We start from the raw sequence: 13,378 nt of genomic DNA, 5'->3' as shown, positions 1-13,378 counted from the left end.
GTTTTCAAAATATAGCGCGTACAGTAGTAGCGGCTGCTGCGGCAACTCACGTGTATACGCCATGCATATACTTCACCCTATACTTATAAACGCGAACAGTCGAGAGTTGTGCCGCGAGTTTCGCAAGTTTTCCGTATATAATGCACAAACACACACACACACACACACGCACATATAGACAGCATCGAAATTGGCGCGTGCCATACGGGATCAGCGTTGATATAGACACACACACACACACACATAGATCTCGGTATTTTCGTGCATATGCATGCATACTTGTGCACTACAATTATTTCCTATATACACTCGCGAGAGTGTTATTCATAACACGTACGGAGCTCATTGTTTCGATATACGGATTTCGTGAACGGGTCGCCGTTTTCGAGATTGTGGGAGTTTTGCTGCTTCATTATGTGTATACACAGCAGCTGATAATTACTCCGCGCACTTTTGGTCAATCTCAGAGTTTCACGAGCTGTCTCGCGCGCGTATAAGTAAGCGAGTAAGCAAGTATATTTAGCAATCGCGGAAACGTCAAACTTTATAAACATACGCACGTCGAAAAATTGAATCGCTTAACATTTAAACGTACACGATATAGTTGGTAATTAAACGAACGAGTATCGCAAATATGTAATCTTTTCGGTCACGCTGCGGACACATACGTGCGTATATACAGGTAATGTAATACGGCGTTAATTAAAATCATCCTGAGCGAGCTTATTTAGCTTCGCGCGGCTATTAATAACAAAAGCGAATATCATCCCAAAAGGGCGCTCGAATGAATTTATTGCGCGTATTTCGAAGAAGTAAGCTCGAGTTACCGCTTATAACGAGTCAGTATTTTTCATCGATGCACGCATACATTTCGTAATGAAATAAAACTATTCTATACACAGTTGCAACGATAAGTAGCAATTTTCAACGTAGAAGAAGAAGAAGAAGAAAAGGTAGAAAAAAAGAATCAGCAACGGCGTAAGAGCGGAAAAAAAATCCTGCATCGACCGATAGCATCTTGAGCGATACTCATGATGCGCGCAGCGCTCACTGCGCAGACATCGCGCTTCCGCGTGTGTATAATTCTTATTTTGAAAAAAAAAAATTGATCGACGCCTCGTATACGCGAGGATGACGTGCGTGGTACTAATTAGAGGATACACACCCGAGTGTGTGTATGTGTCTGTGTGTACGAGCGAAACGAAAGATAGACAGAAAGAGAGAGAGAGAGAGAGAGAGAAAGAGGAAAAGGCTTCCGAAACCCTTGCTTCGAGCGGAACGCGCGAGATCGAATTTAGCGACGATTGTATAAAATTCGTTCCCACGTTGTTGTCGTCTTCGTGTACACGCGAAACTCCCATCGCGTCTACAATTTGCAATAAACTGTAAAAATCACATACGATATTTATACGTAATTATTTTATTTTTTATTTAAAAAACACAGCCAACGTCTCGGATGTGTTGAACTTGGCGCTGAGCCTGCAAGATTATCACCTGCAAGAGGTGAGTCTGTGCCCACGCAATCAGCAGTCTCGACTGGGCTCCTCGGTCAGTACCCAGGACATCATGGCTCTTCAACGGCAAGAGGAGCAGCAGCAGCAGCAGCAGCAACCAAGGCAACAACAGCAGCAAGCCAACAAACGTCACACGGTCTTCGGCTTCGTGTTCAGCCGCAAGTCCAAGGAGAGCTCGCTGAGCAGCGACAGCCTTGGCAATCGTAGCGTGTCGCCGGCGCACAGTCACGACGAGACGACGCCGCGCAGCGTCAGTCCGATAATCATGCACCATCATCATCATCATTATCATCAGAGCAACGGCAACGGCCACGACGTCGTCGACAAGGTCGAGAAGAAGTTCCAGCAGCCGCTGCCCTCGAGGCCGCTGAGGAAGCGCAGACCCGCGCCGAAACCGCCCACGCAGCAAATCGCCAATCAACAGCAGCAGCAGCAGCAGCAGCAGAAATCGGCAACGGAGACGGAGAGCATCGACAAGGACAAGATCGTCATCAGTCACAGTCGCAACAGCAGCGACAGCTCGGGCTATCACGAGGCCTCGGTGCTCAGCGACAATCCGGACAACAACGGCAGCAGCAACAACAATAATAATAATGGCCGCATGCCGAATGGAAAAATGCGAGGCATATTGGAGTCGTCCTCTTCCTCGTCGTCGTCGTCGGTGCCGCGCAAACTGGCCCACACGTCGCAGGCCAGCAAGAGCCTCTGCAATCTGGCCATGATGGCCTCGTGTCACACGGCGAGCGGTGGCACCCTCAGCCGGGGCATCAGCAACACTTCGCTAAGCTCCGCCGGTTAGTATTTTTTTTTATTGATTTTATTGGTTTTAGTTTTTTTTATCGATGATTTGGATTTCGTTTTGTTTCCTGCGTGCATACGACACAGGCTCGGTTATAAGTAAGTTACACTTGATTAATTTCACGCGAGTCGTCCGACGACTGAATGAATTGCTTAATGTATTCGTCAAATGACATACAAACATACGACGGTAGACCACAAGTGTCGTTTCGTCATGCGCGCGCGCGTGTGTTGTGAAAAATCATCGCATTTCGTCATTCGCGATCGGCAGCTCCAATATGTCACCATCTCTAAATTACTAATGTATCAGTGACAAAGACCGATTCTCATTACTGTTATATCATTTCGACACATTTCTTTTTTACACACAGGTCAGCGCAAGAAACGAGCGGCCCCGGCGCCACCTGCTCGGCCGCTGCCGTCGGCCATCTCCGTGCAGGCCCTGGAGCGCATCGTCGACTCGGACGAGTCGCTCACCTCGGACATGGAGCTGTCGAAGCCGTCCTCGGACATCGCCGGAGGCTCGGACCTAGGTACCTCCTGCGGCAGCCACCACTACGTAGAGCCCGCTAGAGTATTAGGCAGTAACAATAACAAAGGTAAGCTAGAGCGCTGCATTCCCGCGTCGCCGCGCAGTCGTCCTTTTCGCGGCAGTTGTCGTTACACGCGTTGTCGTCGCGACGAAGATTCGCCTCTCGCGTTTCGCGAGCGTTGCGTGGCTTCCTCGTGTCGATTCGAAAAAAACCGGTACCAGTCGAACAGCCTGGCAATGAGAGGAGCTGGCGGTGGTGGTAACGCTTCGTCGTCGTTCGACAATCGGAACAACAGCGCGAGGCAGAGCAAAAAAATCGTCGTCAAAGTGCCGACGATCGCGAAACTCGACGCGAACATCAAGCCGAGCGAGACGTCTACGTGCAAATTGAGGAGGCACGCGTCCCACAACGTCGCTCAGAGCTGCGCTCGTCCGGCTCGTCGCTCGAGCCTGGAATTGAGCCACTCGTATAGCTTCAATAACCCAGCGTTGTCGTCCTCGCGTCGCTGCTCCCTCGACTCGTCGTCGTCGTCCATCGTCGATTCTTCTTGGCCACCGCTGCCGCTGCTCAGCAATTTGCACATATTCGCCATATCGACGAAACCGGAAGACATACAATTGGACGAAACCGAGGAGGACGATCTGATGATACCGGGCGAGATCGATAAATTGCCTTCGCTGCCGATCATCGATCATCGTCGGCCGTCGTCTTCCGCGGCCGTAGGCGGGAAATTGAGCATTCTGAAGCCACCGCCGCCGGGTCTCGTCAATCGCGAGGAGTCGAGCGAAAACTGGTCGAAATTCTTGGAAAATCTTAACGACATCCTCGAGTGCAGAACCGGCCAATTCGTATGATGATCGCGGCGAAATACATATAGTTGCGCTTCGTTGGCTTTATTACTATAGGATATGAATTTTTTGATCTGACTCTTTGCACCTTGAATACTTTATTTTTTAATAATATTTTCTTGTTGTATATAAATGAAAGAAAAAAAAACATTGATTGTGATAACTTTGAAAGACTTTGAAAATCCAATGGCTGTTGGCATGCATTTAACACGCTTGATTTGACACGTTGACGAGTCTCTATTTGATTAGTGTAAATAAGTTATTCTCCACTTTGAGCGATTCCTCGATCTTTGCTTTACTAATAAAAGTTGTTAGTACGTAGTTGCTTTTTTACTAACCAATTTAAGCTTTTTGAATAACTTGCCTTATTTACCTATATTATATGTCGAGCAGAAAGAGACCAGTGTGATATTCGAAATGTGATATATTTGCCTGTAAATAACTCGTTAAAAGTTGACTTCTGTTCGATACAATTATTTACTTTGTGTGCATGACCTCTTGAAATGCAAGCCAAAAAAAAAAACAACTTGAAACCCCAAAAATACAGATCCTTTCCCGAAGCATCGTAAGCTCACGAGAACCCTCAACGTAGATCAGCAACGTAGCAACCTGCAGTTTTCCGATGTAGACGCAGCCTCTTGCAGTAGTCCCTCGAGCTTTGGCTTGCCGAGCCTCACCGAGGACGAGCGCGAGGCCATCGACTCGATCGTCGAGGCCGTCAATGTCGCGGCCAGGCTCGAGACGTCCTCCGTTCTCAGCAGCAGCATCGACGACGAGAGACGCTCCTCCGACGCGTCCGACGAGGTATTCATCGCCGATCCGACCACGAATCGCGACGACGCCGTGAAAATTCAAGACGTCGAAGTTATCATACACGAGGAGCCGAAGCTGAAGAGCAGCCGCTTGACGGATTTCCAGGACGACACCGTCGAGCCGGACTCGACCGTGTCGCCGCCCAACACGCCCGTCGGCGGCGTGCTGTGCTTCGGCGAGGCGCACGAGGACAACGGCGGCAGCAGCAACAACAAAAAGATCGCCTGCGCGATCGTGTCGATGATACCCAAGTGCGCTCATCTCAATTCGCCGATCGACGAGGACGTGCCGCAGCTGCCGCCGCCCGTCGGCTTCGACTTCGCGCCCGAGAAGAAGTCGTCGCTGAAGAAGCAGCGAGCGCGCGTGACGCGCAGCCAGTCGGAGCTCGGGCACTTCGACATCGGCCCGGCGGAGAGACACGGCCGCCACCTGACCTGCCACGGCACCGAGAGCTTCAATTTCGCCATCAATCCGCATCTCGGCGAGCAGGCCAGGAGGAGGATCGAGGAGGAGGCCTCGTTTGCGGCAGCAGGTGCATGCTCGGCTCTGTGTTGTTGTTGTTGTCATCATTCTGTCATGATAATCCTCTTTGCCCCATTGTTGTTGTATCGTTTTTTTTTGACACGTGTGTTATTTTGAGAGAACAAAAAAGAAAACTTGTACATATATGTAAATTTCTCAAAACAGCACTGATATCGCTAACTCACTCACGATCTCACCTATTTCTTCTCTTTCTATATCTCACTTCTTTCATGCACCAGTGTAGATTTTTTTTAGTGTGTCGATGAAAATCTTGAGGTTTATTGAGTTATTATTACACACCATTTAGAGTATTGAGCATGATTAAAAGCTGCACTTTTATTACAATCTAAGTCCTTGAAATATTGATTATTCTTTAGTTAGTAATTTTGGATTTTAATAATAATAATTTGTTTGGGGACTGATTATGTATAAACTGACTTTTGGTTTGGATTTTTACTTTGTAAAAATGGTGCTGGCAGTTACATGAATTTTTATTAGAAATGCATAATAAAAAAAAGACGAAAAATCGATAAGAATCTGCACTGTGTCAGTCAGACAACTCAAGTAACATATGTATCATTCGAGCGGAGCGTAAAAAAGCGAACTTCAATCATAGCATCAGCGAGTAAATCCTAACAATAATCAGACACGAAATACAATTATCGACTTTGTAACATCGCCCTTCCGCATCAGCAACCGAGTCATATATCAAAATCGCAGTAATGATCGAACTCATATACATAAAATACCGTCTACATATATTCTCGCCTCATTAAAACTTTGTTCTGCATTATACGGCACGCGCGTCATCGTCGTGTCTCTGTCGAAACTCTATATACTAATCACGCCCGAATTTTCCCCAAAACTTTCTGTTCTGCGCGCAGTCGTCAGCAACAGCAGCAAGGCCCAGCAAATCGCCACGGACACGGACATCTTGCTGCAGAAGGTGTCGGACACGCTCTCGCACTCGTACGCGCAGCCGACCAGCCAACTGATTCATCATCATAATCAGCGTCACAACGGCCATCCGCGTCACGCCGGCGAATCGATCAACGGCAGCAGCGCGGCGGTGGACGATAATGTCGTCAGACGTAGCAAATCGGAGGACGAAACAGCAACGAGCGGCGTGCAGCAGCAACAACAACAGCAGCGACGTGTCGAAGGTGAGACGTCTAACTTTTGCAGCAAGTTTTGCCATTGTTTTCACAATTTTGTTGAATCGATATTTCTCAATTCGTCATTCTATAACGAAGTTCTACTTTTCTGACACATTCGCTCGCGTTGTGTACGTACTTGTTTCTATATAAACCTGCAGTGTGTGTAACTACACGAACTCGCGATGCTTAACGAATTTAATCGCGCGGCAGTTTACGAGCTCGACTCGGCCATGTCGCGATTGATATTCACGAGCACGATCCGAGTCAACGTTTGCCATGATCCGCGTGCCTGTGTTGCGCGACGACGACTGTCGCAGCAGCTGCAGCTGCAGTCGTCCTGCCTTCGAGTGCGCGTACGACTCAATAATAATAATAACGACGATGACCCTTTTCCAGCAGCAGAACGTTCGACTAGTCATGATTACGAGGCCGCCGAGGCGCTCCAACGACAGCAGGAGCCGCAGAAACAGCAGCAGCAGGATACGAGCGACTACGGTGGCGAGGATCTCGGCGTGTCCGACTGGGACTATCAGATACCCGCGCCGCCGAGCGAATTTCGCGACGACGATCAGGACAGCATCACCACGGCTGGCAAGGATAGCTTGAAAGACGAATCGCAACGTGAGTATCATACGTATTGTTACATGCGATGTTGCGCGCGGAAAAATAATGTAACGATCGCGCGCGCGTTCCGTATGTGGTGTGTCATCGTGATGTACATCGGTATACGGCAAGAGAACGCGTTGCGTTACGTGAATCGTAGATGGCACGAAATTTGCCGCGCTGACATCCGCGTACAATCCGTCACGAACTCCAGTCGTCGAGCTTACTTTGCTGGCGATATAATTTTACTACGATTCTCTTTACGTTTTTGTTTTTATAAATGAATTTTTTTTGGTTCGCAGCCGAGCTAATGAAAGAACCCGAGCAGTCGATCGCCATCGAGGCGGAGGTGCACCAACGAACGCCGTCGCCGCCGCTGCCCGCGCCACCTCGGCCAGTGATGCCGGAAACGCAGTCGTCGCAAATCGATTCGACCACCAACGATAGCATCTCCGAACCTGCTGCACCAGCCAAGCTGCCGCCGACGACGACGACCACTGCTGCAGCAGCAGCAGCAGTTATTACGGAAGAGATCAAGAAAGCCGAGGTCATCAGCGAGCTCGAGACCAAGATCACGACGACGAAGCAGCAGGGCAAGAGCATAAGCGGCACGTCGACGATCATGGCCGAGAAGTCGAACGAAGAGTCGGCGCCGAAAATTGCACCGGTCGAGAACAGCCTGTCGAATTTCACCATCACCACGTATGGCCGGCAAAAGAGTCTCGACATCTTTGAGCCGGTCGTCGAGACCGCGCGGTCGAGTCGAACGATAAGCGCCTTCGCCACGCTGCAGAGAGGCCGAAGCAACGCCCTCGACTTCGCCGAGGAGAGAAAGAAGAAGAGCAATACCATAGGCGGCGGAATGAAGAGCGCGCAGAGTTCGATCGACATAGCAGCTGCCACCGCGCCGTTGGAGACGAAAAAGAAGGAGTCGGTCGAGAGTATCGATAGCACCAGCAAAACGATTGAAGAAACAGCCCAGGAGAAGCCGCAGCCGCAGCAGCAGAGCGTCACCGTAAACCGATCCAAGAGCTACGTCAGCCTGTCGAGCAACGAGAAGTTTCAAAATCGAGTCGACGATTTCGAGCAGCAGAGCTTGGAAGATGAGCCGAGAGAGAAGAAACAAGTTGAAATGGATGATAGCGTGATCGACGGGCCGACGAAAAAGATTCAGGATGTAGCTGCGAGTGGCAATGCTGCTTCTACGACGACGACGACGACTGCGGGCTGCGAGAATATGTCGAAACATGAACGATTCTCGCAATGGCGAGAGAATATGCTGAAAAAAACCGAGATCGCATCCTCTCCGGAAGCTCAGCTGCAATCGCTGCAGGTATGATTATATCGTCGCGCCGATTTCCGTGTATTCATTTTTCCTTTAAACTTTGTCGTGATTTAATTTACTATATCCATAGGTACTGAAGAGTATACTGCCACAATTAAAGAGTGCACAAACCACCGGTGAAAATAGCGTCAAAGCCGTTGTCAACGAGCAAGTCCCTCCACCAACGGTGAAGCCCAAGTGAGTATATTTGCAAAATACATAAATCGCGCCCACTGAAGCGTGAGATGGAAGAGTATCCTCGTAACGAACGATTGAACTTTATTGCAGGCAAGAGCAACAACAACAACAACAGCAACAGCAGCAGCAGCAACCAGCGGAGGAAAAGAACGAGGTGCAATTACGTACGACAGCGACTGCGACAGCGGCGCCGCGCCGTGCACCTTCCGATGCGTCGGCGGTGGCAGCCAAGCGTTACACCTATTGCGGGCCCCCGTCCATCAGTTTGGGCAGCTGGAACGAGCGCCCGAGTCTCAATGTGCAGATAAAAAACGATCAGGATTACAAGCTGAATAATTCCAACAAGTCCGCGGCGACGGCAGCCTCGTCCAGCAGCAGCGGAGCCAGGACAATCGTGAACCTGAACGGCGACAGTACGGACAAGCCCAAAAAGCCCGAGGACGACGACAACGAGTCGCGCGTCGATACGTCATCGGTTGGTTGAGCAATAATACGGCATGAATGGATGCCACTGCCGTTACTCGAAGAAAATTCATCGATTTTAATTTATTTTTTCTCGATTCCTCAGGTAAACTTCAAAGAACTAACGAAGGCATTCGGCCAGGAAGTCCGTCTTCGTCCGAAACCAGCTACCGCTCCGCGCCCGAACGTGGTCAATAATCAGCGCCGCTCCGAGTACATCGAACGGCCGAAAGCTGCCGATAGCCTCCCGAAACAGAACGGCTTCGTCTCGATGGTCGGCCAAGCGCGACCCGCGACGCAGCCAAAACCAGTGACGCGTTATACCTCGGTCGTTGGTATAACGAACAACAGCAACATTAATAACAACAACAACAGCTATAACAACAACAACGAGGAGCATCATCATCAGTCTACGGTACACTTGAACGGTCAAGTGAAGACTACCTTTAAGATGATGAATGGTGTCAAGGAGCAGGCCAACAATTTGTCGAATGGAGTCAAGGAGACCGTTAGTAGTACGGTGCCGAAGCCACCGACGATGCCCATTATAACCGGCGTAACGTTGAAGAATGTGAACGCGAGGCCGAAGGTTCTGAGAACCCAGTCGGCCGTCGATCCCAGGGATCAATTGCTCGATGCCATTAGAGGTTTCGGTGGTAGACAGAATTTGAAAAGGGTAAGTTTCGATTAATAGCTACTTGTTCTCGAATTGGTATTAATTTGTTTCTTTTTCGTGTCGATTGCAGGTCTCCGATCGGTATTAGATCGCAAGTTGGGGATTGTTCGCTGGCAACCTGCAACTGTGTAGATAATGTACAGCTCGAGCGAGGCAAAAGTTTTCAGACGAGCTCTGAAAAAAAAAGGAAAAAAAGCTAGTTTTGTCATTCAGTCATGCTAATAATAGTCTCTTGTAGGTCAATGTGTAATTGTTTTTGAATGTTTTATTCGTCGATTTTGAAAAAATCGACGCTGTTTGAAAATGAACGATTATATTATAATTTAGTATATAAATATTTATTGTTATTGTTGCTTATTTGTATCGTGAAATGTATATCGAAATTGTCATAAAAAACTTGCATGTGCGAGAGTTGTAAACTCTTCCCAAATTTAAATATGTTTGATTTTTGGAATTACTCAATTCTGTAAATATTTTAGTGTTGTTTTTTTTTCGTTGGTTTGATAAAAGTCGATTATTGTGGATAAAATGATAAGGTTAAACGTACGTAGCTGGTGCTCAATTTTATCACTTTCGATTGATTGACATTTTTTTTAAAGTAAACATAGTAAAAGAAATGTCAACAGTACGCCTTACTGAAATGCGATCATTTGAAATTGTAAATATTTTTCAAGTATGAATCGTGATTTGAAAGTTCTAGGATAATTCCTCAATCTTGTCATCTCCTTTCATCAGCTAGAGAGTCGAAAGTTTATTTGATTAATTATGTGGATGATCATTCTAATCTTTCATAGTCATATGTCGATCTTCGACATTACTCACTTTTATATAATATAACACTTATTATACTAACAAATGTTCTAATCAATGTGCGTAAAGATGTAAGATTCTATCAACGGGACCAAAGGTAACATTCATCATATTTTAATACGCTGTACAACGAATTGAAGCTCATAAAAAAAATATAATTGAGTTCAACAAAGTGTGAATGTCAGAAAAAAGAATTATATTATTAGAAATCTTACACTTGTGAAATTTGTGTAACAAATTAGATAAGTTTAAATTGTGGAGCATTTAGTCGGTATTATTTTTCTTTAAAAGGTCTTTTTAAACGAATGTGTTTGACGCATTCGCTATTAATTATATTCACTTTCAAGAGTATATTCCACTCTATGTAAAAGATATGAGTTATGTATTATGCATTTTACATTGATACATATGTCTTGAAAGTCTTAGCCAAATCGAAGCGAAGTTAGTTTATAAAAGTGTAAGAAATATATTTTGTAAAAAAATAATATAGTGATAGATTTTAATATTTAATAGGCATTCAAAACATAAATTTCTTGAAATTAACTATTTTGTGAATAGTATATTATTGTCTGTATTGTATTTAATAATGTCCCTATTGATTAAAATGGCAAAACTGTAATCTATTATTTATGCAAAAGTTATTGTATTACTATAACATGAAGTTTCATTAAAGTTGATTAAAAATTTAACTATCTTTCATTTCAACCTTAATTGATACATATTTGAATTTCTATATAGCAAACAAGGAAAATTTGGTCTTCATAAGTTATGAAGAAAAAAAGTTCATTATTTTAATTTAAAATAATCTTTTCAAAATGAAAAGATGTCAGCTTTATTGTAAAAATATATTATCTTATTCACACACAGATACCAAATAAGGCACTTTTGTTACTTGTTCAATTTGATGATTCTCATTAACATTCAAATAAGTATCAAATCAAACAGTGGCTTAATTTTAGCTAGTCTAACAAGCCTCCGTACTATCTTACATATCTTATATTGTACAAAGTAAAACTTAATGATAATCAATCATTAGGAATTGGTGTATTGCAATTGCCATGCCATAACTTAGTATCAGAATTACATCTGGAGTAATTGGCAAAGACATCCGAATAACCTCTATCCTTCCACCATGTACACAGTTGACGATTCCACCCACAGTCTATAGTATGTATTAATTCGGGTCTTTCCATTCCTAACAAAGTATAAAAGTCTTGATCGCCAAGATGACCCTGCAAAATGAATCCAAATGAATGATTATTAATGTGCAATTTTTACAACTATGATTTTTTGTGGAAAAACTTACTTTAAAATCATATTTCTTAACTAAGTGCTCTACACTGTCTCTCCCAACAATTTGATCATATTCTAGTGATTCTCTAAGTCTCTTTAAATTAAAAAGTATAACACCACTGTTGTACCCTGCGTAACCGCCAAGATAACTGGGTTCTCCAAAATTAGTCTTGGGATTTTTATTCCTATATATGTACAAAACGTGTCTATAAACAGGTGTCAATTCTGGACCCAAGCCGAATAAGGCATCTTTGCCAAAATTGTGAAATTCTTCAAACAACAATTTGATATCCACCCTGAACTTTGTATCAGCATCTACCATCACAGCTAAGTCTTGATCTTCACCTGCTATCCTATGCAAGCCCAGCGATAGAAAGAATAAGGCATCAGAATAGTAAGTTCCTGGTTTGCTACTAAAGTACTGCGTCATAACGGAGACTATATCTTCTAATTCTCTCGCTGCTTTAAGAACATCATAGTATTGCACCTGAAAGATAAACATTGATTAGTCTGCAATTGAGACACTGTCAAAGCATAAGAGTTTTCATAACATTACCTTGATTGACTTTTTATTTACACGCATAATGTACTCCACCGTCTGCACGGCTATATCCTGACTATTTTGATCCGTTATGACGTGAAAGACGAGCCGACTGGACGTGTGCTTAAGTAACGAGTCGACCAGTATCCTGAACTTTCCCTTTATCGGCGAATTGCTGGTTACCTTGGTGAAGATGCACCAGACGTTGTAAGTATCGTTCTTGCTGATCGCCAAGGATCTGCTGCTGGCAGCAGCAGCAGCAACATCAACGTGTCCTCGGATCTGCTGTTGCTGCTGCTGAAGAACTTCGTTGTTATTGTCATCGTTAGCTGAGGCAGACGAGGAGGTGGAGGAGACCAGGTAGATCTGAAGTACGTAGAGGCCGAGGCAAGCTGCAGCTAGGGCCGCCAGTACGCGTAGCAGACGTTGATGGCGCATAACAACGACGCACGAGTCGACGACGACGAATTACTATTAACGGCCATCGACACAACGCCTCTGCCCCTCGTCTTCGGGATTCGATCAACTCATTGACACACGACGAGGTTCAATTTTTAAAAATGAGCAATTTAGATGGGAGCGCGACAAGGCACATGGTGCACAGACACTGCACGACTATCTAATATAGACACCTACGCAGATACTTTCTCGCGGCTCACTTTACTACGCTCCTTTATATAAACACAGCAGTAGGCAACACGGCACACACGCATATGATTTTTTTTTAGTGTATTCATCTGTGAAGTTGGCCACATGCTGGTGTGGCATGTCCGCATGTGTACTATACTGCAGTAGAGACTGCAGAGAGCTGCATCATAACAATAATAATGCCCACTTGTCCGTTGCTACAGCTGATCCGCGACTTTTGACGTTTCGCCGCGCGCGTGAGTTTTTACAAAGAGTTACATTTTTTATTCGCTCGCAATATTTTATTTTTATCAAAATGAAACAATCGTCGATGTCCTGTTCTCGATCGTTTTTCTCGATGATACATTCGAATTTTTTAAGTTACAAAACTCATAATATTCATTTTTACACTTTACTCTCGTTCGAAAATCTTATATGAATCGAATGAAAAAAAAAAAGAAAAAGAAAATGAAAAAAGTAGTTGCAGCTCTTCGCGTTTTTCGCGCAAACTTCGTAATCGATCGACTCGTCGCGCTGCACTACACTATACTAAGCAATAATTAAAAGGTAATACACACGTTCATACGGGCGGCCACAAGCGAATTTCTTTATTATTATTATTTTTTTTTTGTGTGTGCTCGTTGTTGTTTTTTTTTTTT

The 13,378-nt window shown here is 45.1% G+C and overlaps 2 protein-coding genes across 7 annotated transcripts in view; one reads left to right on the top strand and one right to left on the bottom strand.

Moving 5' to 3' along the window:
* Positions 1 to 10,942, top strand: part of LOC106655455 (formin-J) — a 115,291-nt gene extending 104,349 nt beyond the window's left edge. For 5 of the 6 annotated variants that reach the window (XM_014375844.2, XM_014375845.2, XM_014375850.2 and 2 more), the window contains 10 exons: positions 1,445 to 2,308; positions 2,684 to 2,911; positions 4,241 to 5,038; positions 5,913 to 6,191; positions 6,582 to 6,806; positions 7,091 to 8,121; positions 8,204 to 8,310; positions 8,401 to 8,785; positions 8,879 to 9,448; positions 9,519 to 10,942. In XM_014375844.2, coding sequence (XP_014231330.1) covers positions 1,445 to 2,308; positions 2,684 to 2,911; positions 4,241 to 5,038; positions 5,913 to 6,191; positions 6,582 to 6,806; positions 7,091 to 8,121; positions 8,204 to 8,310; positions 8,401 to 8,785; positions 8,879 to 9,448; positions 9,519 to 9,536 — 4,505 coding nt within the window. In that variant the 3' untranslated portion in view covers positions 9,537 to 10,942. The remainder of the gene's footprint in view (positions 1 to 1,444; positions 2,309 to 2,683; positions 2,912 to 4,240; positions 5,039 to 5,912; positions 6,192 to 6,581; positions 6,807 to 7,090; positions 8,122 to 8,203; positions 8,311 to 8,400; positions 8,786 to 8,878; positions 9,449 to 9,518) is intronic. The other variant, XM_023457505.1, reaches the window with a different exon arrangement.
* Positions 10,943 to 11,047: 105 nt separating this feature from the next.
* On the bottom strand, positions 11,048 to 12,784 carry LOC106655456 (xyloside xylosyltransferase 1). Its single transcript, XM_014375855.2, has 3 exons — positions 12,108 to 12,784; positions 11,565 to 12,038; positions 11,048 to 11,490 (listed from the first exon to the last, which is right to left on the bottom strand). Exons 1-3 carry the CDS (start codon positions 12,528 to 12,530, stop codon positions 11,284 to 11,286), a joined length of 1,104 nt encoding a protein of 367 aa, XP_014231341.1. The 5' UTR covers positions 12,531 to 12,784; the 3' UTR covers positions 11,048 to 11,283.
* Positions 12,785 to 13,378: the final 594 nt, after the last annotated feature.

This window comes from Trichogramma pretiosum, unplaced genomic scaffold (genome assembly GCF_000599845.2).
Source record: "Trichogramma pretiosum strain Unisexual culture from Peru unplaced genomic scaffold, Tpre_2.0 scaffold107, whole genome shotgun sequence".
NCBI lineage: Eukaryota > Metazoa > Arthropoda > Insecta > Hymenoptera > Trichogrammatidae > Trichogramma > Trichogramma pretiosum.
The sequence above is the reverse complement of the archived record's forward strand: the minus strand, read 5'-3'. Positions and strand labels throughout refer to the sequence as shown.

Bases quoted from the DNA above. Each gene is read 5' to 3' on its own strand.
- LOC106655456 (XM_014375855.2), bottom strand. From the start codon at position 12,530: ATGCGCCATCAACGTCTGCTACGCGTACTGGCGGCCCTAGCTGCAGCT. The intron at 12,039-12,107 runs GTAATGTTATGA...TTTATCTTTCAG, and splicing joins TAAATAAAAAGTCAATCAAG to GTGCAATACTATGATGTTCT. The intron at 11,491-11,564 runs GTAAGTTTTTCC...TTCATTTTGCAG, and splicing joins TTAAGAAATATGATTTTAAA to GGTCATCTTGGCGATCAAGA.